General features: G+C 40.1%; 2 protein-coding genes across 2 annotated transcripts in view; both read left to right on the forward strand.

The window, feature by feature from the left end:
- Positions 1-1,868: 1,868 nt before the first annotated feature.
- Positions 1,869-19,253, forward strand: LOC138979139 (uncharacterized). The gene is made up of 9 exons (XM_070351949.1): positions 1,869-1,883; positions 2,273-2,437; positions 2,944-3,122; positions 3,529-3,661; positions 5,200-5,331; positions 5,707-5,823; positions 6,467-6,621; positions 8,409-8,614; positions 10,727-19,253. The coding sequence occupies exons 1-8, from the start codon at positions 1,869-1,871 to the stop codon at positions 8,542-8,544; spliced, it is 1,032 nt and encodes a 343-aa protein (XP_070208050.1). The 3' UTR covers positions 8,545-8,614; positions 10,727-19,253.
- Positions 19,254-22,097: 2,844 nt separating this feature from the next.
- Positions 22,098-25,896, forward strand: part of LOC138979140 (protein mono-ADP-ribosyltransferase PARP12-like) — an 8,128-nt gene continuing 4,329 nt past the window's right edge. Inside the window, exons 1-3 of the mRNA XM_070351950.1 lie at positions 22,098-22,301; positions 22,711-23,027; positions 23,823-23,952. Of these exons, the coding sequence (XP_070208051.1) occupies positions 22,116-22,301; positions 22,711-23,027; positions 23,823-23,952 (633 nt within the window). The 5' untranslated portion in view covers positions 22,098-22,115. The remainder of the gene's footprint in view (positions 22,302-22,710; positions 23,028-23,822; positions 23,953-25,896) is intronic.

Genomic DNA, 25,896 nt, shown 5'->3' on the forward strand with positions numbered 1-25,896 from the left:
GTTGTTGTCGAAATGCTGATTGAAGGTGTCTTGAGAATGAGTGCAATATACAGCTCTGTTTTTTGATTAAGCTCTGTGTCCGTGTGCATGCAACCTTTATTCGATGCAGGTGTAGGTAGGTCCTACAAAAAGCTGTGATTCGACGTTTTTGTGTGTGAAAATCTGCACGATGTAACAAATATCAATACGGTTTTAGGTAGAGGGCAGAAACGTAAGGAGGATTGCTTCGTGAAATTCTGCATGCTGTTTTGATATGACACTATCCTAAGATATCGTTCTTTGCAAATTGATAATTTTAAACATCTCGTCGAGCCCGTTTTAGCCAAATACAGAAACTGTGTCTCAAAGATTGTGCATAGAATTGTCATGGCTGTTTGCCGCTGTGGACATCGGTGATACACGTATACCCAATCAACCAACATTCGAAAACAAGGTTAGTGTTCCCTAGGTTTTGCACTAAACGGCAACATGAACACGTAGTGCATATTGATTCACTGTTGACCCATAAAGGCAAGCTGAGTGTCTGCTTTGTGTGTGTGTGTGTGTGTGTGTGTGTGTGTGTGTGTGTGTGTGTGTGTGTGTGTGTGTGTGTATGTACGTGTGTGTGTGTTTGTGTGTGTGTGCGTGTGTGTGTGAATGTGTCCGAGCATTCACGAAAAAATGCCACGTTCACGCAAGTTGCCGACAAGACCTAAATAGCTACACGTAAGGCGAGACACTAGATCGTAGGGCCCTCCGTTTTCATACTGCGGAATGTGCGCTGCACTGCATATTTAGGCTAATGCAGGCGTGTTGACGACATTTCTGGTCGAGTATGCGTGTCAAAATGTTGCTTCATTTAAACTGTGTGCTTCGATCTCTGTGTGCGTATCTGTATGTGCGCAAACGTGATTGTGCGCGCGTGTGTGTTTGTGTGTGTTTGTGTGTGTGTGTGTGTGTGTGTGTGTGTGTGCGTCTGTGTATGTGTGTGTGTGTGTGTGTATGTGTGTGTGTGTGTGAGTGTGTGTGTTAATAATGAGTGTTTCTTTCCAATTTGTTTCGGAATAGAAGCATATAGTTCCGATCAAGTAACTGATTTTTCATATTGTTGTTGTGATTGTTGTTGTTGTCATCGCCGATGATGATGATGATGATGATGATGATGATGATAATGATGATGATGATGCTAATGCTGCTGCTGATAATGGTCCTATTACTCCTATTCTTAACGTTTTTATAACCATGGACGTGGTTACAAAATAAAGTTCGTTTTTTCGTCTTTTTAAATTAGGCTACTGACATAGATTTAGAACATTAACGCCATCTATCTTCACAACCACGGGCTACGGGTCATTAAGCCGATCAACCGGATTTCTGTCCTATTTTGTTGTCATGCCTGGTTTGACGTGCAGGTACCAGTATTGACAACAGATGGCCTCTTCACGTCGCAACGATGACACACTGTGCACGGACATTCTCCGCTTCCTGTTGACCACGACTGACGAGGCGTGTGAGAAGAGAGTGGCGGATGTCTATCGCGCACGCAGCAAAAAGTGTAGAAAATGCAATATCCACAATGCTAACGAGCTGGCGGACTTCCTCGAAGAATACCCACAAGTAAGCTTCGTTCGTTCATATAGATCTGTGAGTCTGTATGTCTGTATGGCTGTCTGTCTGTGTCTGTCTGTCTGTCTCTCTATCTATCTTTCTATCCACACTTTATTTATTTATTGATTATTGGGATTGATTGATTTACCTGTTTACGTTTTTACTTTTTGTGAATGAAGCTGTCTTGGTGAAAAACGGTATCTTTCTAACTGTGGAGTTTTACACGTATGACTGTTTTTACTCCGCCATTCAGACAGCCATACGGCACTTTTGGAGGAAACATGCCGGGTATTTTCGTGTGTCCATAACCCTCCAGACCTCTGACATGGATAACAGGATCTTTTACGTGCGCACTTGGTCTTGTGCTTGCGTGTACACACGAAGGGGGATAAGGCACTAACAGGTCTTCACATGAGTTGACCTGGGAGATCGGAAAAATCTTCACCCTTAACCCACAAGGCGGCAGCAACCGGAATTTGAACTCACGACATTCCGATCAAGAGGCCGATGTCTTATCCACTAGGCCAGTGTTTGTTTTGTTTCGATTTGATTTGATTTGGTTTAGTTGGCTTGGTTTGGTTTGGTTTAAAATTGTCTGATTTCTTTCAAAACAACACAATGTTTGCAGCTTTAGTTTAATCTTTGCACCTACTGCTGAACGTTTTGTCATTGTCATGATTGTCAGGTGTTCGAGGTGTTTGAGGACAGATTGCAGGACAGATGGCAGGACTGTGTGGCTCCGACCACACAGCTCACCCTGTGTCCGGTCCACAGCCAGAAGAGCGGGTCGTGTCGCGACAGGGCCTGCACTGGTCTGCATTTCTGCATCTTTTACCTGCTGTCCGGACAGGTAAGGCAGGGATGGACCTAGAGTATAGCAATAATTTATAATACACATTTGAAAGAGGAATGCCTTCAAATAGTTTCTGATTGATTTTGAAAATGGTTATATTAACAATAAGGATGAGACCCCCCTGAAGGAGAAACTGTTCGACAACCTGGTGGCCGTAAAGAAGACGGCGGCTCTCGGGCGTGCCATAGGAGTGGATGTCCAAAAGGAGCAAACAAGAAGAAGAAGAAGAACCAGCAATTATTTTAGTAGCAACTCAAAGTGTGTGGCTACTATAACTTCAATCTTAATTGGGACAGAGCACAACAATTCTTTTAAAAGCGACTTAAAGTTTACGGCTGCTATAATTTCAATCTTAGTTGGGACAGTGTAAAATTATTCTTTCAGAAATGACTCAAAGTTTATGCCTGCTATAACTTTAATCTAAATTTGGACAGTGCACAACAATTATTTTAGAAGCGACTCAAAGGTAATGGCTGCTATAAATTCAATCTTAATTGGGACAGTGCGCCTATGCCTCGAGCAATCACAGTGGGTGCCTGTTCGGCCATGCCCTGGAAGCAGACCCACACAACCGCAGACTGCTGCAGCAGAGTTTCCTGGTGGAACTCAACCTGACAGAACTCAGGAAGTTGTTTTGTCTGCCGGGAGTTAGGCGTGGTGTCACAGTGCCCAAAATATGCAAGTAGGTGGAGAAAACATTCTCAATTTTCTAATTGTTTTGTATATATTTTTTTTATCCCATTGATGGAAAATTCGGGTCGTTCTGTCCCAGTTGCAACAGCAACAAGACTGACTTCTGGAAGAAGGACCGATGCCTTTTACATGCCACATTGGTAACACGCAGGCGGGTCATGGATACAAAGCTTAAGCAGTTTTGTGAAGCTTATGGCAGTCCCTTCACCGGCTCCCTCAGATGTTGTGATCATAATGTCCATTAAATTACTTCCATTTTGAGAACCTTTTCCATTAATGCATAATTCCCTCATATTTTGAGTGCTCATCAAAGGAGTTTTTTTTATTATAGATGTATTTTGTACTTTAAAACCCGTGCGGAATCTCTACCGTGTGGTTTTTTTTTTACATCACAGGTACTACAACAAGCACATGGGATGCAACAAAGGAGGGAAGTGTCGTGCGCTACACCTGTGTCACCCTTACGTACTGGAAACATGCAAGTTTGGCCGGGGCTGCAGACGTAACCATGACATCAGCCACCAGGAGGTCAGAGGACTATAAGCTACCTATCTTTACATTTGGAGTTTTCATGGGTACTTCTATAAAGTTGTGTAGCAATCGAAAACATGTTATTTGAGCAAGATTTTAATGAGTCAATCAAAAAGCAAGAATGGTGAGTTAACCTTCGCCGTAGGTCGTGAGTACTTTAGTAACAGTCCGGACTTTAATTGCGAATATCTCGAAAACTAGGTGGAATTCTGTAATGAGCTTTTGGAAATGCCTCAAACACCTAAAAATCTATTATCTCCTAAACCCGCATTAAAATTGATTGACAGGTAATTAAATAAACAAAGGTCAAACATCGACTATCTTCGCAGCACGTCGTGAGTACTTATGTAGTCTATGTAACCATACTTCTAACAGTGTAATGTGACTTTCTGGTTCTCTTTCTGAGAAGAGTTCTGATCTATTTCAAGATGGCTCAAGGAACAAGCAGCGAACTCGAGCGGGAGTTTGAGAACCGCGGGTAATTTTTTCTTCTACATCCTTTTTTTTTCTTTTTTTTTCTTTCCTGTTATTTTTGTATCGTGTGTGTGTGTGTGTGTGTGCCTACGTTTGTGTGAGTTGTGTTGTGCCTTGTTCTTGTTTTGTTTACCCGTGCATGTTTTTCCTTCTTTGAGAAGTATGGTTACATTGGTACTCACTACGTGCTGCAAAGAATGGTTTTAGCGACCTACGGCGAAGGTTAATTGAACATTAAGTTTTGACAAAACAAAACACATTGGTTTTTTTTCTCTAGATTAAGCTTCCCATTAACTAACCATTCTTGTACTTGAATAGAACGTTAGGATGTTAGCTGTCTTGGAATTTCAATAATGTTCGTGTTTTAATTTATACATTTAAACATCTGTAGTGCATGCTGCAGTGCGCATGAAATGTATATTTACATTAAAAGCATGCTGAACACCTAACGTGTTAACCAGAGGGTGTGACATACACTTCACATAACGAGAACAAACAGCAAATATCAAATGTGCTGGAAAAAAAACTTGTTTGTAACATTCATAACTGGCATGTCACTGACAGAAATCAAAATAATACATTTCACTAACCGATCAACGTACAGCAGTGATTATAACGTCAGTCCTTGCAACACCATGTTGTGTCCCATGTCTGGAACGACCCCCCTCTCCCGGACAAGATTTAAATATTTTTGTTAAAAGGGGATCTAGATTTTGTTAACGTAAATTAACGAGTGTTAAAAAACATGAGTTTTTTTCTCTCCTGGAACCTTCTACATTATTACTATAACAGGCCTTTACGAAGTTGTTTAAAACAACGATGCTAACGTGAAAACTGAGAAATGAAACAAACTTCAATTGGTCCTGCATTGCCAAACAGGTTGAAGGGACGGTGAAAAACATTCAATCTGTAGAGTCCCGTACATCCTGCTCGCAGCGCCATAGTTACCCTGTTTCTGTTGCCAGGATGCAGATAATTACGTTGTTGCACGTCTTGTGTTTTAGCGATCAGTCTGCTCTGCTTGTTCTTGTTGTTTGTACCAAAATAGACTTGTGACATAGGTCAAGCAAGTGTTGACCTTGTACGGAGTGAGGGTCAAAGGTCGTCCGCTGAGTGACATTCTGAGGGAACTGCGCAGCTTTCCAGGCAAAGAGAAGAGAGATGATGCCGGACGCCGGTCAGACGATGACGATGACGATGGTGAGGATTTTGGTAATGACTATTGATTGGTGGGGTGATTTTCTTGAGACTGTTCTTTAAAAGTCCTTCAGTTCATTTCAAAAGCAAACGTTGCTGGTTTTGGACTATTCAGAATTTTAGTAGAATTTTGAATTCGACATTTTAGTTTGCGTTGGATCGAGTTTGTGGTTATACTCTCATTCTAGAGACTGTCACGTGACCCGATAACAGAAAATGTCAGTCCACTACGAGCGCTAATCATCCAAACAAAATTGTCAAGTATCCATAATTTGAATAAATTAATACGAGTTTGAATGCGTCCATATGATTGTGAAACAACAAGTGGCACAAAGGTTTTTGCAAAGTTTTTTTTTTTTAATGCCATTTCAGATGACAGAGGGAGATCTCGTATAGGGCAAGCTCCAGCATACAGGAGGTCGATGTCTCACAACCGATCGTCCCCCAGAGCTGCCTCACGAAACCGTAACGGCTATTCCAGTGTCCAGGTAAAACTGCTGAGGTCCTACGTGAAGCTGGCAGTGTGAGTGTGTGACAACAGCAGGGAGACAGATATTATTAAATGTATGCAGGCATTACTACTCGTCTGTGTTTGATCGGTGTATGGAGAAGAATCAAAGCAGGGTACCCGACTTTCACCTGTATTCAACAGCCCTTGTCTGATTTAGAACAGAAAGATATAAGTTCAAGTTATTGACAATGGTTGCTTCAACATGTGGCACTTTTTCTGTAAAACCACAATAAACTTCGCTGGCTTTTGCGTTTAAAGATTTCAGAGATAAAAATGAAGACTGTTATTTCTTTACAAGTGTAGGGCCATGAATTAAGGCGATTGTCTGCAGTGTGACAGCATATCAAGACCTATCAAGATCTCAAACTAAAACCCACGCACGTTCGAACTTTTTCAATGGCGGGGGTAAAACAGGTGATTATACGTAAAAATCCACTCGTGCAAAAACATGAGTGAACGTGGGAGCTTCAGCCCATGAACGAAGGAAAAGAAGAAGAAGAGAAGAACTGTTTGATTACCTCAAGTGTCAGCGTCAAAATTTGTCTCCCCCTTAATCGAGATTTCAAGTTTTAACCAAATTGTTACATACTAACATAGCCTTTGCTTGATCATGTTTACAGATGGACCCTCGCCCAGCAGTCCAGGATAACATGGACACAGTCCACGAGACACAGCTGCGTCTGGAACAGGCTCTTCTCAGGACCAGACAACTGGAGACAGAGCTGGCCCGCACACGGGGCGTAGCAGAGAGCGACTTGCAGCAAATGCCATGCCGGTAAGATTATATTGATAGATAATGTTACATGGAAAATAGACACCGACGATATAAGTAGGGTAATATTAGCGGAGGGAACAATTGCGTAGCAGAGCCTTTTAACTCTTTCTTTCTTTAACGAGCCAAAAGAAAAGTATTTGTTTGTTACATTCAGATAATAAAGTTGTATTGAATTGTATTGAATTGTATTGAATTGAACGGAAGCTGCATGCATTTTACCTTGAGTACCATTGAAAGTTTAAAGTTGACGGTAACGAAAGCGACCAATTCTACTAACTTCATGTTATATTTCCCCCAAGCAATTGCTTCCAGAATTAATCAATAAAGTAGAGTGAAGTAAAGTTAAGTTAGCGCTCTGAACATAGTCAACTGTAAGTGAGAGCTATGTAGAACCAGTCTTCTGTCATGACACCAGAGAGACTATAACAGCCATTGAGATGAACATGCATGCACATGTCATCCTGGAAAACAGAAAAGAAGAACAAGTCGCGTAAGGCGAAAATACAACATTTAGTCAAGTAGCTGTCGAACTCACAGAATGAAACTGAACGCAATGCCATTTTTCAGCAAGACCGTATACTCGTAGCATCGTCAGTCCACCGCTCATGGCAAAGGCAGTGAAATTGACAAGAAGAGCGGGATAGTAGTTGCGCTAAGAAGGATAGCACGCTTTTCTGTACCTCTCTTTGTTTTAAGTTTCTGAGCGTGTTTGTAATCCAAACATATCATATCTATATGTTTTTGGAATCAGGAACCGACAAGGAATAAGATGAAAGTGTTTTTAAATTGATTTGGACAATTTTATTTTGATAATAATTTTTATATATTTAATTTTCAGAGCTTGTTTTTAATCCAAATATAACATATTTATATGTTTTTGGAATCAGAAAATGATGGAGAATAAGATGAACGTAAATTTGGATCGTTTTATAAATTTTTATTTTTTTTTACAATTTTCAGATTTTTAATGACCAAAGTCATTAATTAATTTTTAAGCCACCAAGCTGAAATGCAATACCGAAGTCCGGGCTTTGTCGAAGATTACTTGACTAAAATTTCAACCAATTTGGTTGAAAAACGAGGGCGTGACAGTGCCGCCTCAACTTTCACGAAAAGCCGGATATGACGTCATCAAAGACATTTATCAAAAAAATGAAAAAAACGTTCGGGGATTTCATACCCAGGAACTCTCATGTCAAATTTCATAAAAATCGGTCCAGTAGTTTAGTCTGAATCGCTCTACACACACACACACACAGACAGACACAGACACAACACACACACACACACGCACGCACATACACCACGACCCTCGTCTCGATTCCCCCCTCTACGTTAAAACATTTAGTCAAAACTTGACTAAATGTAAAAAGAGAAACAAGCTTCTTTATCTCTTCAACGCCAAGAGACTGGTTCGGCATAGCTCTCAGTTTATGTTACCTGTAGTAGACGATTTTCCGGAAATAACTATCGGAATTGTACGAGTTGTGGAAGAGTGAGCCCCCTTGCTTTTTCTCGGGCAAACTTCCGACACGTAGTTCCTGGACACGTGTATGAAACACACCCCCTGGCCTATAATGTCACGACAGAAATAATGTCACGACAGAAATAATGTCACGTGGGGAAACATTTCCATTTGGCATACAGACCCGACAGAGTCATTTTCGAAATTCATCTATTACAGTGCTTACTTTCTTTCGTTCGTTGATCTCTAGCTGTGTCACTTGTTTATAATACTAATTGTTACCAAACGCATGCCCCAATACAAGTGTTTTTCTTCAAAACAGGTCCCAAAATGACTACAGAGAGTATCACGACAACAGATTTTGTTCAAAGAGACAAAGACGTGGGCAGAATTCGGCATCATCTCGCGCCAGGAGGACCAAGCAGCATGTCTCCAGCAAGACGTTCCACAGTGCCTGAAGCCTCCAGGAAGGCTCGCTGGGAGGTCGGCACGACTGGCTCCAATCGTCTGTACAGCTCAGACTTTGAGGTATCTACCGACTCACAATAATTCGTGCTACCATGCAAACCCATGTCATTGTGAATCAAAAAACACGAATTGTAGGTTATTGGAACGTTTATTTAAAGACCAACAAAATTTCGTTTCGTCAACAATTTAAGGTTCCGATAACCTGCAATTCGTGTTTTGTGATTCTGAATTTTGGAATGATAGCAGTCTATCTGTTTTCGGGGTCATGTTTTTGTGAATTATACTAGAAATCACGGTGAGATTATGTTCGACCTAACTGTCAAAAGACATGAGATATATTATCATCCACACAATTAAACAATGGATGGAAAAATACTCCGACTCGTACTATTTTTATGTACCTTTCTGTGCTTATCTATACCATTTTGAATCACACAAGAAAAACATACTCCTTGAGACAGGACACGATCTAATTCGTTGATTTCATATTACAATGCTTATGTTGGCTGTGTTGAATCACATAAGATAACGTAGTGATCGACCCTGAAACAGGGCACGACCTGAAGACCAACTTCGTTGATTTTCATGCTACAATGCTTATTTTAGGCATTTGGAATCACACCTTGAATCATAGTGACCCTGAGATATATGGTACAACCTTCGCTGGTTTCATGCAAAAGTGTTTACGTTGGCAATGTTAAATCACAATAGGAAACATAGTGATGCGTGAGATATGGCACAACCTTCGCGGGTTTCATGTTAACATGCTCATGTTGGCTATTGTAAATCACACTAGATATCATAGTGATCCCCGACCATAGACCATTTATCCTGGACCGCCAACTAGCTCTCTCTCCGCTCTTTCTCTCTATTACGAGGTAGCGGCCTCTCGCATTTAGGAACCTACGCTTACAAGCCTTTCAGAAATTGGGGGGACGTAATATCCGGTGTCGATTGTAAACATGGACGAAGTTGCCGAGGTAAGTTCTGAAAATGCTAAAATAAACTCAGCAAAAGTGCATATGGAACATGTTTTTTGATGAGTTTTATTAAGTTTAGTTTGGAGTTTTGGAAAATCCAGTTCATTGTCACCTCCCATTGTCACAAATAACTGGAGCGTGCTTTCTTTTCACTCTCTTGGAATCGCTGGCCTTTCAAACCGGACGTGACGCGCCCCTGAAAGTCGAGAGTCGTAACCTCGAAGGGTCACGTGACGAGTTGGCGGTCCAGGCTATTTGGACTATGTCCCCGACACAGAGCTCGGCATTGCCACCGTCTCGACGTAGTTCGTGCTACAATGCCTACGTTAGCAATTTTAAATCACACAAATGGCGGGACAGGACCAGATCATCTGTTGAACTGACTAAATAAACGAGCGCAATTGCCCAGTGGATATCACGCCGGCCTCCCAAGCGGAAGGTCGTGTGGGATTCCCGGCCACGCATGGTGGGTTAAGAGTTGAGATTCATTCGATCTCCCAGGTCAACTTATGTGCAGACCTGCTAGTGCCTTTCCCCCTGCGTGTGTACACGCAAGCACAAGACCAAATGCACACGGAAAGATTTTGTTATCCATGTCAGAGTTCTGTGGATTATAGAAACAAGAACATAGCAAGGATGCATCCCCGGCGTCTGGCTGGCAAAATGGCGGGGTAAAAACGGTCACACACGTAAACAGCGCTCGTGCAAAAACATGAGGGAGCGTTGAAGTTCCAGCCTATGAACAAAGAAAAAGAAGCAGAACTGACTAAATTAGAATCAAATAACATTCATCAGATTTTAACGTAGTCCAGTAAGACTAATTAGACGGAACAACTTTTCTTTATTTGGTGTTTAACGTCGTTTTCAACCAGGAAGGTTATATCGCGACGGACGGAACAACTACAGTTGTGCAAGGGAAATAACTCACCACACGCCAAAACACACCAACTAAGTTTTTATTGACAATCAGTAAAGAGTAACATGTTAACGGATTTTGAGGACTCATGTTAGCGGAGGTGTGCACTATATCAAGATAACAAGCAAAAAACCCTTCGAGAATTAGTAACACTGCAAAAAGCAAGAAGCTGAAACATCCCACACACGCACACACCAATACACGTACACACACTCTCTCGTGCACACACGCACAGGGTTACATGCATTTACTAGTCATGCTTTTTCTCTGTGTCAGGATCCACCGGACTATATCAGATCCCCAGTGCAGACCAGACCAGACAGAAACGCTACGGAACACGAGATGGCTGAAGAAAGTAGCCAGGCTTCTGGAAGCAGTCTGAGAAACAGATCTTCCACGCCTCCGGCGCAACCCCTTCTTGATTCTATGACGCAGCCGAAGAGTATCAGACATGGAAACGCCAGTCAAGGCGTCACTAGCAGACCAGGGTCTTTGTCCTCCCGCCACACAGCCACGAAAGAAAAAGAAAAAGAGAAGTGCATGCATATTAAGAAAGAGGAAACGATTGGTGGTGAAAGGAAAAAAGGAGAAAAAAAGAAGAAAACTTGACTTAATGTAAACACCATCTGTCAGAGCTCTTAGTTTGTTGTGAAGGTACAATCAGAAAAGAGAAACTACTCTGCAAGCACAAAAAAACAGCAACAGGAAAACGAAAATGGAGATCAAAATGGAACAAAAAGGCAAAAGGGCGAAACCAAAAAAGAAAAACAAAGCCAACAACAACTAAGAAACTAAATATTAACTAAAAAAACTAACATTCCCAAACACATAATAAAAAATGTAAAGAACAGGGGAAAAAAAGTACCAACAAACGTTTTTTCAAATTAAAACTGTGATATATGTGGGAATGTCGGGTGGAAGGATAAGGATATATAGCACAGGCAGAGGAGCATACAATTAAGACACCGAAGACAGAGGTTGCTTTAACTTATCTTTTATTGAAGGAATTGTAACTAAAATTAACCACTCAGTTAGCTTATCTAAATCATAAATATTCCAAAACAGTTTAGCTAAATTTGGTTGCAACTAGAAACAATGCTATAAGTTATAAAATAGAAACAATAAACAGAACTCTAATACAAGAAATAGCAATGCTTACATCTAACCAGAAATAGCAATTATGAATTATTCTAGTAGCCAAAAATAGGAACTATGAGTTCTGGTATCTACCAGTACCAGAATCAGAAACAATATATGTATTTCTGGTGCAAACCAGAAATATAAACTATGAATATGAAACCAAAATTTCTGGTGTAAACCAGAAATAGAAACTATGAATTCTGGTATCAACCAGAAAGCAGTGTAAAAAAGAAGGCACTAAAAAGAAAAGAAAATACAGTTATAAACAACATGCCTTCTAAGTCACACATGACATAATACAAAGCATAAATCAATGAATGTATCATTTGTCAAAATAATCATGACAAATATAGACAAGTAACAATACAGCCAAAATCCTGCAGACACAGCATTCTCTGAAAGAGAATCCACAGTGAGTTAAACAACTCCACAACAGCTAATGTCAAGGGAAGTAACCAACATCTTCCCTTAGGCCTAAGCCTTGCATAGGAAAATGCTCTACATAAATTAAACAACTGCATGAACCGCAACTGCAAAATAATTGTTATTATTAAGCATGTTCATCGCCATGAAGACACATCTTCATCGAGTTGAATAATAACGACAAGAATAAGAAAGATAACTCAGGCATGGGGTAAGCGCAAGCTCCCATGCTTCAAAATGAAGCGTTAGACAACAGTCTATTACTTTACTAAATCATAACGCTTTAGATTAAAAGTCTGTTTTGCTTCTATGCGACTGCACAAAATGTTCAGTTTTTATCAGTCGCAAAGTTCTTCTGCAGGCAAGTGCCTTTAAAGTGCAACATGAGAATTAACAGTCAAAATTGTGCATCCTGTAGACAATATCTTCCTATTGTCTGAGATCTTAACTCAGAAGATCTCTATCATTCTCATGCCTGAATTCATCAAAGGAATGATAATCAAAACTCATAAGATTATGTACAGGTAAAAGGGTAATACAAATGAAGACTAGCAAAATATCAGAGTATGAAAATGCATGTGACAAACAGAGTAGAACCAGTAGAGTGACACAGGACAGAATACATAACATGACTGGCTCACACAAAGCCAGACAAAAGACAGGGAAGGTAAGCCATGTACCTGTGTATCAGGGGCGGACCTAGGGGAATGGGGGCGCTCTGACATCATTACACGGGGGACGCCGGTCAAAAATGGCGGACACTACTCTTACATCAGCCAATTAACCGTCAACGACATACGGCTTGAAATGCAGCAACATGATCAAACACATGAAACGTAACGCATCACAAAACTTCATAAAGCATGTCATTTTGTTGTACACTTCGCCTACAAAGTTACAGTTACAGTACTGGAAACAAAGAGCGATCCTCAGCGAAGCGAAAACTGAGAACTTCTTTGTTCCTCAACAAACTGGCTACGAAGCGGAATTCCGTCCAGCAAAGTATTCAAATCCCTTCTCATCGAAAACCGAAATCTGAGAAAGGTTCGACTTACCTTACCGGACTTCATCGTTATAAAACTGTCCTTGTAAAAAGGAGATCTAACATAGGTCTACTCGACTTAAAATATGGTGAGACAGGCTTTTCATCGAGTTCACTACCCAAAATATATGTGTCAACCATAATTCCCGTTCATCAATTGTAGGGGTTTCTGCGCCTAAATCGTAAATAGGTAGCTTTACGGGCCAATGGCACGGAGGGCTTAACTTTGGACTTTTAACCGACTACTACTCAGACTTTACTGATCTCCAGAAATAATATGTGATGAAAATGGGAAAAAGATCGCAACGATACACATGGGTCTTCTCGACATAAAATATTGCGATACAGGCTTTTCTCATCGAAAACGAAACGTATGAGAACGAGTCTGTCTTACTTGATAATCTTACAAGTCTTTAATTCACAAGACTCTAAAACAACTTTAGAACAACTGGTCATCAAATATTAGAAGTTATTAACGCTCAATTTCAGCGTCAAATCATGAAAGTAATTAGAAACTGATCTAGAAAACACATCTCTCTGATAGATCAAAATGGCGTCATCAACTCTGACTCGAGACCGGTCGGACATCGCCCGGGACCAAATCAGCGTCAAAATGTACATATATGCAAACATCATAGCATCAAATGAAACATAAGAATAGAGCATAAGGAAAGAATACAGCATAAGGAATGAATAAAGCATTTAGTTACTTACAGATTCTCCTCAGTGAGCACACTTGAAAGAAACACAAACTCTGCTGCTGACGCCTAGTCGCGAAACACAAAGACTGAAAGAGACAGGTCTCGGAATGAAAACCACAAGTCGACCGCTTACTAACTTCGCGCCAAACTACACTAGACCGGTTCACGACAAATTAGAGCAGAGCTTCGACACGTTCACGGCTACCGACAACACACATGGAGCACCCAGCTCGCAGTGTCACAAATCGCGTTTTCTGCTCTACTCTAAATGTTCGCTCTTTTAAAGACAGGTCACTTCCGATCCCCTGTGGTGATAAGCCAATGGGGAGGCTACCTTGTGTCAGACAACGGGGGGCGTTCTACTTAAAATGCCTGCCCAATGAAAGGGATCGTTACCGAGGCATGAAGCCGTGTCGGTGTCACGCACCGGAAATATTACGCACATCGGATAAGGCTCATTAGATTACAAGCAGTGTCAAAGCTGATACACAGAAGGGGGGGGGGGGGGGGGGTAAGAGACTAAAACCTCCAAGCCACCTGGCATCTTCTATGATGTACCCTGTCAAAAGAAATGACACCCACTTGACAAAACGCCGAGTCCATAATACCCAGACAGCCTGGCGGCACATTACATAACGACCACCTAAATCTGAGATAAGAGATTAGAAATGCATCCGGTCGGGGTCTACCCTACGATAGTAAACACACAATAAAGTACAATGCACAAAGACAACCAGGTATTATTTAGTCACTCCTTAGGCACTGATGGTTAGAGGTTACGCTGCTGCTTCTCATCATTTCAAGTTAGGGATTTAGCACAAAGGGCATTTTTTGAAGGTAAACCCAATGTGACTAGCACACACACACAGGGAATAGCTATAGACAGGGGAGGCAACTGGGTCGGGCAGGAGATAATCACACACAGAGAGACGGGGTACGCCACTTGGCTACAATAAAAAACGCAAGTAAAGGAAAAATTGAAAAATACCGATAGGGTTGATTGAACTCAATATGACAAGTTGTTTTTATTGTTGTTATTGTTGCTATTGTTGTTGTTGTGGTTGGGGTTATTGTTGTTGATGTGGAATATACATTAAAACATAGATGTATAGGAATAGTTTCTTCACAAAGTGTTGTCATAACTCGTAACATTCACATTGAGTTGCTAGAGCAGGAGGAGGCGGACTGTTGTTGCAACTTAAGCATGTCCAGTTATACAACGCATAAATATATTCTTCGTGTGCATTTGCTGTTATATCATATCACATTTTTTTAAATGTCCAAGTTAATTCCGTGTATCAGTTAGCTTCATGTATATCAATGCTTCAGTGTTTTTGTTGCAGCCTTCATGTTAAAAACGTTAATATTTTTGTTTATCTCTATTTTGATTTGTATTAGTGTTGATAACCTACAATAGTTAGTTATTAATCATGTGTGATTAGATTTGTCACCCTGAAGTCATCAGTGCTGATATGAACCGGATCCTGTTTTTGTGTGTTTTAAATACCGATTCATCAAACAGCTAGCACGATTTGGTAGAAAGAAATATGATATCAGATGTTGTCTTCACATATTATTTGATTACATTCGCAGCACACTCGACATAATATAAGTTCACTCAAGTAACCACAAATAAAACCCAAGTGAGATCAGTACTCTGTGACTTATTGTTTCGGTTCGTAAAAATGAACTTTAATTAATAATAATACTTAAAATATTCAGCTTATGCTTTACAAACTAAGACAATAAATTATTTGAGAGAAGGTTTAAGTTGCACATGGCTTTTTAGTAAGTTGCTATACACCCATTGGCATTATGTATTTTATGGAAGAGCATGGATAATTTTGACTGCTATTTTGGTGTGACCTAGTTTCTCGAATCACATTTTCACTATCAACTGTACTTTAAAAATCTCACAAATCCTACAGTGATACAAAATCACCATGGAAACAAGCATAAATCTGTTGTTTATTGTACTCTGTACACATTTCATTCCATTAGAACGAAATTTGAGCATGGTTGCTAGGGACTCATCGCTGTTGAATTTGTCCAAACTTTAAGTCCAATTATCAGTGGCCAAAAACACCAAGAGAGTTTGGTAAAAGCCTTTAACTCTTTTATAAATGATTGTGCTTTGAATGATATGTGGCGGATTTGCAACCCACAAGAAAAAGAATACACATGGTCAAAGGGAGGGGGTACATTTATTGCACGGCGACTGGATTACATGTTATTAAATGATAACGTAATTGACGAAGCGCTTGAATGCAATATATATTCACTACCTTCGACTGATCACAGGGGTGTTTATTTACAACTAAAATGTACTGATACATGCAGAGGTCCAGGGTACTGGAAATTTAACAACTCTCTATTAAAACAACAGGCATACGTTGATATTATGAATCAGACCATTGATAATTTTCTCTCTGAGCAGCCGACACAGCATGCGGGATTGAATTGGGAGTTACTAAAACTGGAAATTAAGGACATCTCTATGCAATACAGCAAGAAAAATGCCGTAAAAAAGAGAACAGACAAGATAACACTGCAACATGATTTAAATGTATGCGAATCACATTTAGCCAAAAACCCAGATGATAAAAACGCTATTTTTCGACGAGAAAAGTTAAAATTGAATTTGGAACTTATTGAAAAAACAGAATTGCACAGTGCCCAGACAAGATCACGAGTAAAATGGATCGAAGAAGGAGAAACAAATACAAAGTATTTTCTTAACTTAGAAAAATCACGTGCACATTCTAAATTAATGCCAAGATTAGAACTGGAGAATGGTGAAGTCATTACAGATCAATTTGATATACTGGAAGCTCAGAGAGAGTATTTTCAAACTCTTTATTCACGAAAATTACCTGATGAAAATTTAGACAATAATATTACATCCTTTTTGCAAGATTGCGATGTTCCTCAGTTAAGTGATGAGGAGAAGGCAAAGTGTGAAGGAAATGTAACGGTTGAAGAGGCATCATCGGCACTTAAATTGATGAAAAATGGTTCCTCACCAGGCATAGACGGCCTTACCACAGAATTTATTAAGTTTTTTTGGTCAAAGTTAAGAATTCTTATTGTTGATTCATTTAACAAATCATTTGAGAATGGAAGTCTGTCCTTCACCCAAGCATCGGCGGTTATTACCCTGATCCACAAAGGGAAAGACTTATCAAAACACAGTTTATCAAACTGGAGACCAATTTCTTTGACAAATACAGACTATAAGATTTTAGCTAAATGTTTAGCAAATAGGCTAAGCCCAGTTATTCAAAACATAGTACACGAAGATCAAGTTGGTTTTATTAAAGGTAGAAACGTCTCTCATACGCTGAGAACAATAGATGATGTTATTGAACACTTTAGATTACAAGAAAAACCTGGTTTGGTACTTGCTTTAGATTTCAAAAAAGCATTTGACAGTATATCGAAAGAGTTTATGTTATATGCCTTTAAGAGATACGGATTTGGAACAGATTTTTTACGTTGGGTAGAAGTATTGTTCAGTAGCACAAGAAGCTGCATTGGATACAACGGTTGGCTCTCAAGTGATTTTGAAGTCAGCTGTGGGGTGCGACAAGGTTGTCCTTTCTCACCACTGGCTTTTGTTATTGGAATTGAGCTGCTTGCAACCCGATTTCGAAAAGGTTTTGAAGTAAAAGGTTTGGAAATTGAAACTGACGATTCAGAAGAAGTGCATATGTTTAAAAAGATTTTGAAGGCACTTCTGTATGCCGATGATGTTACCATGTTTCTGCGTGATAAAGATGACATTAAAGTTGTTTTGGGGATATTAGACGAGTTTACAATTATATCCGGTTTGAAGATAAATAGAGTAAAATCAGAAGCAATGTGGATTGGATCAAAACGGAATAGCAACGAGGGAGGATACGGATTAAGATGGGTTAAACAAATGAAGATTCTGGGAATATATTTTTGCAATACATCCAGTGCCTCCCTCGTGGATGAAAACTGGACACAACGAATTAAGAGTATTAAGCAGGTGATTTTAAACTGGGAAAAACGGAATCTTGGCATATTTGGTAAAATGTGCGTAATAAAAAGTTTTTTGATTTCTCAGCTCGTTTATGTTATGCAGGCAATATGCATCCCTGAACCTGTGTTGAAAGAAATTAATACGTTATTGTTTCGTTTTCTTTGGAGGAAAATTAATTGTAACAAGAAAGCGTTTGAGAAAGTGAAGAGAAGTGTTATGTGCAGTGGAATAGGAACAGGAGGAATCCAAATGATTGATATGCAAATATTGCAAGAATCTATTCTGTGCGGCTGGCTTGCTCAGCTCTCGAATATGAATAACAATAGTACATGGACTTGGATTCCTAGATTATATTTCCGTAATTTTGGAACAGATTTATCATGTTTTAATTCAATTATTGGTCCTAAAAAGTTTAAAGGGTTAGATAGTCTTCAGTCCTCCTTCTGGAGCAAAGTACTGCGAGTCTGGTTGGAACATAATACACTGCACTCTTCGTCATCTCTGAAGATGGCATGCATATGGAATAATGTCGATATAAAATATCAAAATAATGTAATTTATTTTGACAACTGGGCAAAAAAAGGAATAACACATGTCAATGACCTCTTAGAAAACAATTCCATTTTGTCATTTCAAAATGTACAGAACCTAATTGGTACTTCACCAGAACTCTATTTACAGTACATTGTTGTTCACTCGGCGTTGTCTCGTTATTTAAAGAACAATACGGATTATGTATATGCTGTCACTGAAGAATTCTCGAAATTGTATTTTAATGATAAAGTGATGTTAAAAGCTAGAGATTTTCGAAATTTTATGACAGATATGAAATATAGTCCACCCTGCTGTGTTCGATTTTGGCTGAACAAACTTGGTATTAGTATTGAAGAAAAAGTTTGGCTTAATGCAAAAGAAACAACAACAGAAACCAGACTAAAAGAATTACAGTGGAAGATATTACACAATATATACCCAACCAATATTCTCCTCTTAAAAATGGGACTCGCAAATAATGATAAATGTCCATACTGTATTGAACAAGTTGATTACATTGAACATTTCTTTTTCTATTGCAGTAAAATTCACCATTTGTGGAAGCATGTTGAAACATTGTTCTACAATCGATATAACATAGCAATTATTCTACAAGCAACAGATGTGCTGATTTATGTGCGAGATAAGAATGGTTTGACACATGAAATGTTTAAGTATCTTACCCATTTAATCTTGATTGGAAAAATGTGTATAAGTAAATTTAGATATGGGACACCCCTTGAAATATTATTTATTTTTCAAAGGGACTTAACCCTCAGGGGCCTGGTATAAGTTGAGTGTTAAAAAAGATTTGGTGTACTGGAAACTGAGCTGAACATTAGGAATAAATTTATGTTATGATTATTTTTATTTATTTATTTATTTGAACATATTAGTTTACTGATAAGGTTTATTGATTTAAAAATTGTACACATTTGAAAAGAAAAGACCTATGAAGAAGGTTTGCTCCAAGCCACCAAAAAAAAAAAAAAAAAAAAAAAAGTCCAATTTCCTCAAAATGGCTGCTTAAATACCCTTATTTCAAACTGCTCTTGAGTCTTCATTTTTGGGAGTATCCTTTTCATTCAAACATCACATGAAAGCTTGTTTTCTAAGCTTTCAGATGATATGCATATCTAAAACTTTTCCAAAAATCGGTTTATCTACCATTTTGTCAGATCCGGTTACATATATCATACCTGTACATTTGCTTACATTGATTTCTGTTCTGTGGTCTTTTGACATTTAATAAAGTTTTGACGAAATGTTTTAACATAGATAATCGAAACGAGGGTCGTTGTGTATGTGTGTGTGTGTGTGTGTGTGTGTGTGTGTGTGTGTGTGTGTGTAGAGCGATTCAGAGTAAACTACTGGACCGATCTTAATTAAAATTTACATGAGAGTTCCTGGGAATGATATCCCCAGACGCTTTTTAAATTGTGTTGGATAAATGTCTTTGATGACGTCATATCCGGCTTTATTGTAAAAGTTGAGGCGGTACTGGCACTGTCACACCCTCATTTTTCAATGATATTTATTGCAATTTTGGCCAAGCAATCTTCGACGGACTTTGGTATTGCATTTCAGCTTGGAGGCTTAAAAATTAATTGATGACTTTGGTCATTAAAAATCTGAAAATTGTAATTAAAATTATATTTTTATTAAACGATCCCAAAACAATTGTATCTTATTCTTCATCATGTTCTGATTCCAAAAACATATAGATATGTTATATTCGGATTACAAACAATCTCTGAAAATTAAAAATAAAACAATTTTGATTAAAATTAATGTTCCGAAATTGATTTAAAATCAATTGCATCTTCTTCCTTGTCGGTTCCTGATTCCAAAAAAACATATAGGTATGATATGTTTAGATTAAAAACAAGCTCAGAAAGTTAAAAAGAATAGAGATAAAGAAAAGCGTGCTATCCTTCTCAGCGCAACTACTACCCCGCTCTTCTTGTCAATTTCACTGCCTTTGCCACGAGCGGTGGACTGACGATGCTACGAGTATACGGTCTTGCTGAAAAAATGCAGTGCGTTCAGTTTCATTCTGTGAGTTCGACAGCTTGACTAAATGTTGTATTTTCGCCTTACGCGACTTGTTTGTTCTTATACCGGCTTGTAGCTCAGAGTCATGAAGCGATACGATACATTCTCATGTGCCTGTGGTTCGATCCTTTTTCGTTGCATGCGTGTTTGTTACTCACTGATAACGTTGTAGCAAACAAGGTTAAGGGCTCCCTGCCCATGTTTGTAATCAGGTTTAGTTTTGAGACCAAGGGTAGTGTGGATGGTGATGAGAGAGGCATAGAGAGGGGGAATGTTTACTGTGCCCCGCGAAGGGCTCTGAACAGTTGTGCGCCAGCGTTTCGCTCAGTGACAGCCTTCAGCGCGCCAGTTTTACACAAAACATTGCACGATAATGCACCGCGCTATTCCAGGGTGGAAACGCTTTACTCAGATATAGACGTACCCGGATAGTTGTTACGCCGGATTTTATACCCAGAAACTTGACTTTGTGTGTGGGTATGTTGACTTTAAGTAAACTTGTTTGAGCACTTTCTCAACGTTACTTGCGAACAACACTAATATTGTATCCCAGCCACTCACTGGTGACAACTTCTTCTTCAGCATTCCAGAATGTTTTGGTTACGTGTGAGCTTGTTTGCCCATTTGGGTTTCCCAAACCAGACAATGAGTCAGCTTCACTCTGCTTTCATTGAGTAGGCATGCTGGGTATTTTCGTGTTTCCAAAACCCACCGAACTCCGACATGGATTACAGGATCTTTTCCGTGCGCACTTGGTCTTGTGTTTGCGTGTACACACGAAGGGGGTTAAGTCACTAGCAGGTCTGCATATAAGTTGACCTGGGAGATCGGAAACATCTCCACTCTTAACCCACCAGGCGGCAGCGACCGGGATTCGAACTCACGACTTCTCGATTAGGAATCCGACGTCTTACCACCACGCCACTGCGCCCGTCACTGGTGACAACAACACATACGCTGGTGACAACTGAACTAAGGTATTTGTTGTTTTGTAGACGAGGAAAACAAAATTAGTGTGCATTTACTCATGTCTTCAGTGCATTGAACTGTTTATCACAAACTGTAAAAACAGGTTATTTTGCAGATTATTCACAGTAAGACATACCATTTCAAAGTATTGTGCAAACAACTACCAGAATCAAATTTAGGATTCTAACTTAATTAATAAGGGGGTAAGAATAAGGATATTGGGGCGTCAAAGGCTTTAAGCAACAGCTGAATATGTTTCAGTCCAAAGCATTAAGGGCTACTCTGTTACGTATCCCATTGACAATAATTTAAGTCAGCATACCCGCACAGGAAGTCAAGTGTCTGAGTATAAAATCCCAGGTGCCAAATGTATTGGTACGTATATTGGTGTAACATGTCTCCACCGTATATTCCTATCATCTGTCCGATTTTTCCCTGACAGCGAAGCATGCAGACTATACTAATGGGAAAAGTTACAAGTTACACAAACCCTATACTGACTAAGGGACTGGCAATGCTCGTCTTAGGACTGTACGTGTATGTGTTATCAGCTGAATTGCGCAGTTATCACTGCCTGCACACTTGTCTTTTTAAGGCCTTCGATTTTCAGGGCAGGTGAACGGGTTTTACGTCCATGCTGATAGCGACAAACTGGTCTTTAGCATGGTTTGCCACTAACTTAAATATAAGCGCAAACTCGCATTGTGGAGAGAGGATATATAAAAGTTTATTACAACCGGCTGATGGACTGAGAGACATATGTCTTTGTTCCAGGTCCGTGACTGAGAAGTGCATATGGCTGATACTCACCCCAGCAGGAAACTTGTGAAAAACGCCATGAAAGTGTTGCTGGCTTCTGCTCGCTGTGACTGCAGAGAAAGCGTTGTCAACATCTTCTGCAAACTCAAAGAGCGCAGAGCTGACGCCTTCAAGGCTGCCGATACTGACGTGTTGGAGACATGGCTGAGAAAATGCCCTGAGGTAGGTGTTGAGGCAAATTAAGGTGTGCATTTAATGTGGGGTGGGGAGTCTGGGAGGAGGTAGGGGGAAGGATGGAGAGAAAGAGAGGGAGAAGAGATTCAACTGCTTTTTAATTTAAACAGATAAACGCTTCAGTATGGTATCATCTTCCAACCTGTTATATCTTCACATAGTGGAGGAGAAAGAGAAAGGAGGATGCGGCATAGAAGTATAATGCATATAATGGAGAAGCAAAATATAATGAGAACAAAACAGAACTGTGGCAAACAGCGTCCACACACTCTCTAGTATACCGTGTCAGTCTTTTTTGGTAGACAGTTATTTCTATCAAGCAGTCTTATAAAGGGTTTGTTTTGTCTACGATTAAACTTTTCATCAACTAATCTTGCTTGTGTTGTACTCATTGCAGCTGTTCATAGTTTTTGAAGAAAGCGGGCAAGTGTATGTCAGACCTACCGCCGCACTGGGTTTCTGCCCCGGTCACATCAGCAAACGCAATCCGTGCCAACAGAAACTGTGCAACCACCTCCATGCCTGTCCTCGCTTCTTTCTCACGGGTGCCTGTGGCTTTCGAGACCGGTGTAGCTACGGCCACAACCTCCGCACTCCTCTCAACTGTCGGCTGCTGAAACTGCACGGTGTGGGTGTGTTGGACCTGACGGAACTGAGGACTCTCTTGCGTCTGCCCTGGGTGCGACGTGGTGTCTCCATGCCAAGGATGTGCTGGTATGTATCAGCCCCTATCATCATTATTATTATTATTAAATACGTTATTTGTCTTTTTGACAAAAATAGGACATTTTACACAGATCGAGACAGTCAGTGTTCCCCCGAGACCGCGCGAGCGGTCGAGGTTAACAATGATTGTCAAGATCTGTGTAAAATGTCATATTTTGGTCAAAAGTACAAATAACATTGATGTATCGATCGAATCTGGTTATAATTCATTATAGTTTTCATGATAGAACGCACACAAACATGCACTATTTTGTAGTCTCGGCTGGCCGCCTAAATATAAAGTTTTGTCGGCCTCTGACGCCACATGGCTCAAAAAAGGGAAATCCAATGTTCAATCGATACATATTATATGCACCAATTAGTTAGCATATGGTTAGAAGTTTATTTTAACTAGAGATCAAGTTTAAGTGAACTTTGGCCGAGAAGAACTCGATCACATCCCTGCAGACGACACGTACTTTTCGTCCGCCATGTTCAAAACGCGTGCAAAAAAGCGAACCGTTTTTCCGGTCTTGTCCCCAACAATAAAAGCGATCAACTCGGGCGTTCACACAACAACACGCAGGGCAGGACATATCAACAACAACACGCAGGGCAGGACATATCAACAACAACACGCAGGGCAGGACATATCAACAACAACACGCAGGACAGGACATATCAACAACAACACACAGGGCAGGACATATCAACAACAACACGCAGGACAGGACATATCAACAACAACACGCAGGGCAAGACATATCAACAACAACAACATCAACAGAACTGCTCTCTTTGCAGGTCTTACAACAGCTGTGGTGGCTGCGTTCGCGAGGGTGGCCGATGTCATGGTCTGCACCTTTGTTCCCGGCATGTTTTGGGCTTTTCTGGCGGTGAATGTGAAAGAAATCATGATGTCATGAGTCAAGATGTAAGTTGTCAAGGTGTGTTGTTTGTCATGGGATGGGGAGGGGGGTGTAGGAGGGGGAAGGGGTGTATAAGTAGAGGTTACACGCCGAGTCTCAGTGATTATTAAAAATAATGGTCGAAGTTAGCGGATCATGAAAAATGCGAGCTTTAGCGAGCTTTTTCATGACCGCGAACTGAGACCATTATTTGTTATAATCACTGAGACGAGGTGTGTAACCTCTTTATTCCTCCTTTCTTCAGTTATTCAAAGAAAAGAGGAGTTTTTTTTGCGAAAGTTTGATCGAATCCTATTCACTCAACCAGTCAACCTGCGCAGGCGATCGATTAATGCGCGGTTGTATAGTTCCGTGCAAATCATTCCATTCTGTTAACACTTCTTGTCAGTTTTCCTATTTTGGACTAAAATCAAGTACACAGATATGCTGTTATTCTGCTGTGGCGGCAAAGGCAGATATTGTGTGTTCTGTATATGTTTTGGTATCGCTTAGGATAATGTTCTTTCGTCAAATGGGACTAGCAGACGAACTTTTGCACCCGTGTTCCAACGTTAAAAACTGTATGAAGTTCAGTTTTCTGGGGAAAATAGTGTATGAAACCGCTTTATGTTGTTTAAATTGATGAGATGTGTGCATTTGGTTGCGTGTGATCTGTTTATTAAATGAAATAGTGTTGAAAACTGACCGTCGGATTGCAGTCTGTTGTCGAAGAAACTGAGTGAAAAGAAGGGGAACTACTCTTGTCGCTAGACAAAATATGAGTTACTTGCCTTGCGGGAAATTGCTTGTGATGAACGTTTGAGCACGGCAAATCTAGATTCAGAAAACAACCGAACTCATGGATTTTATATGAAGATTCATGTGTTCAGGCCTGTAGTTGTTAATTTAAATGCGGTATGTTTGTATTGTTTGCTCCAGAGATGTATACTTCGTACGTTAGAGCGTTCGGAACTTTTCAGTCGCAAAAAGTAGTACCGAAACAGAACAACTTCTCAACCCATTGCACTATCGAGGATTCAGGCTGTTGCTGGGTCGTTATTTGTTTGGTTGCTGGGTCATTATCGAAAAATAACTACCCCTACAAGTTTACAGAGGTAAAGAAGCAGAGGGGGGAATAAATTCTTGTATACAGCTGAAGCATGTTCGTAGCACCAAACAGAGCTTCATTTAGTATCAGGAATCACGAACCAAGACAAAACAATTGTATTTATTCAACAACTTGTCAACACCTTTTTAACACCTCGGCACATCAGGTTAGTTAGTTAGTTGTTGCTTTTTGGGTCCAGCGGACTATAATTTATAGGCCAAATCAGGACCCCGGCACATAAGGGGGGCAACTCAAATGTGCATAGTTAAAGTGTAATGACATTTTATGAGTGTTAACTCCCCTTAAAATGGAAACGCCCTTTCAGTAGCTCCCGTGTACCTACCGTGTACATCGTAGGCGTGGCTTGGGTTTGAAGGGTATGCAAATGAGAGACAACCTTTGAGACACCTTCAAGTACCTTTCGTGTACCTTAACAGCACATGTTAGACACATTTTCTGTATACTCTCGTTGGCTCTGGGTTGTTTTAACTAGTGTTTGCAGACAATACAAATAAAGAGGCCTAATGGTCAATTCCAATCCTTTCGAAACTAAACTTTCTTTATGTTTCAGAGGTCAGTTTGGCTTTCTTTCTTTCTTTATTTGGTGTTTAACGTCGTTTTCAACCATTCAAGGTTATATCGCGACGGGGGAAGGGGGGATAGGGGAAAGGGGGAGATGGGATAGAGCCACTTGTTAATTGTTTCTTGTTCACAAAAGCACTAATCAAAAAATTGCTCCAGGGGCTTGCAACGTAGTACAATATATGACCTTACTGGGAGTCAGTTTGGCTGACTGTCATAGTCCAGTGAGCATAAGGTGTTCTTCCATATTTGTATGTGATACGGTGCCGTCCCCCATCCC

This window comes from Littorina saxatilis, linkage group LG10 (assembly GCF_037325665.1).
Source record: "Littorina saxatilis isolate snail1 linkage group LG10, US_GU_Lsax_2.0, whole genome shotgun sequence".
Taxonomy (NCBI): domain Eukaryota; kingdom Metazoa; phylum Mollusca; class Gastropoda; order Littorinimorpha; family Littorinidae; genus Littorina; species Littorina saxatilis.

Coding starts and splice junctions, on each gene's coding strand:
- LOC138979139 (XM_070351949.1), top strand. Junction 3,123..3,528: donor ACAGTGCCCAAAATATGCAA/GTAGGTGGAGAA, acceptor TTTACATCACAG/GTACTACAACAAGCACATGG. Junction 5,824..6,466: donor ACGGCTATTCCAGTGTCCAG/GTAAAACTGCTG, acceptor TCATGTTTACAG/ATGGACCCTCGCCCAGCAGT.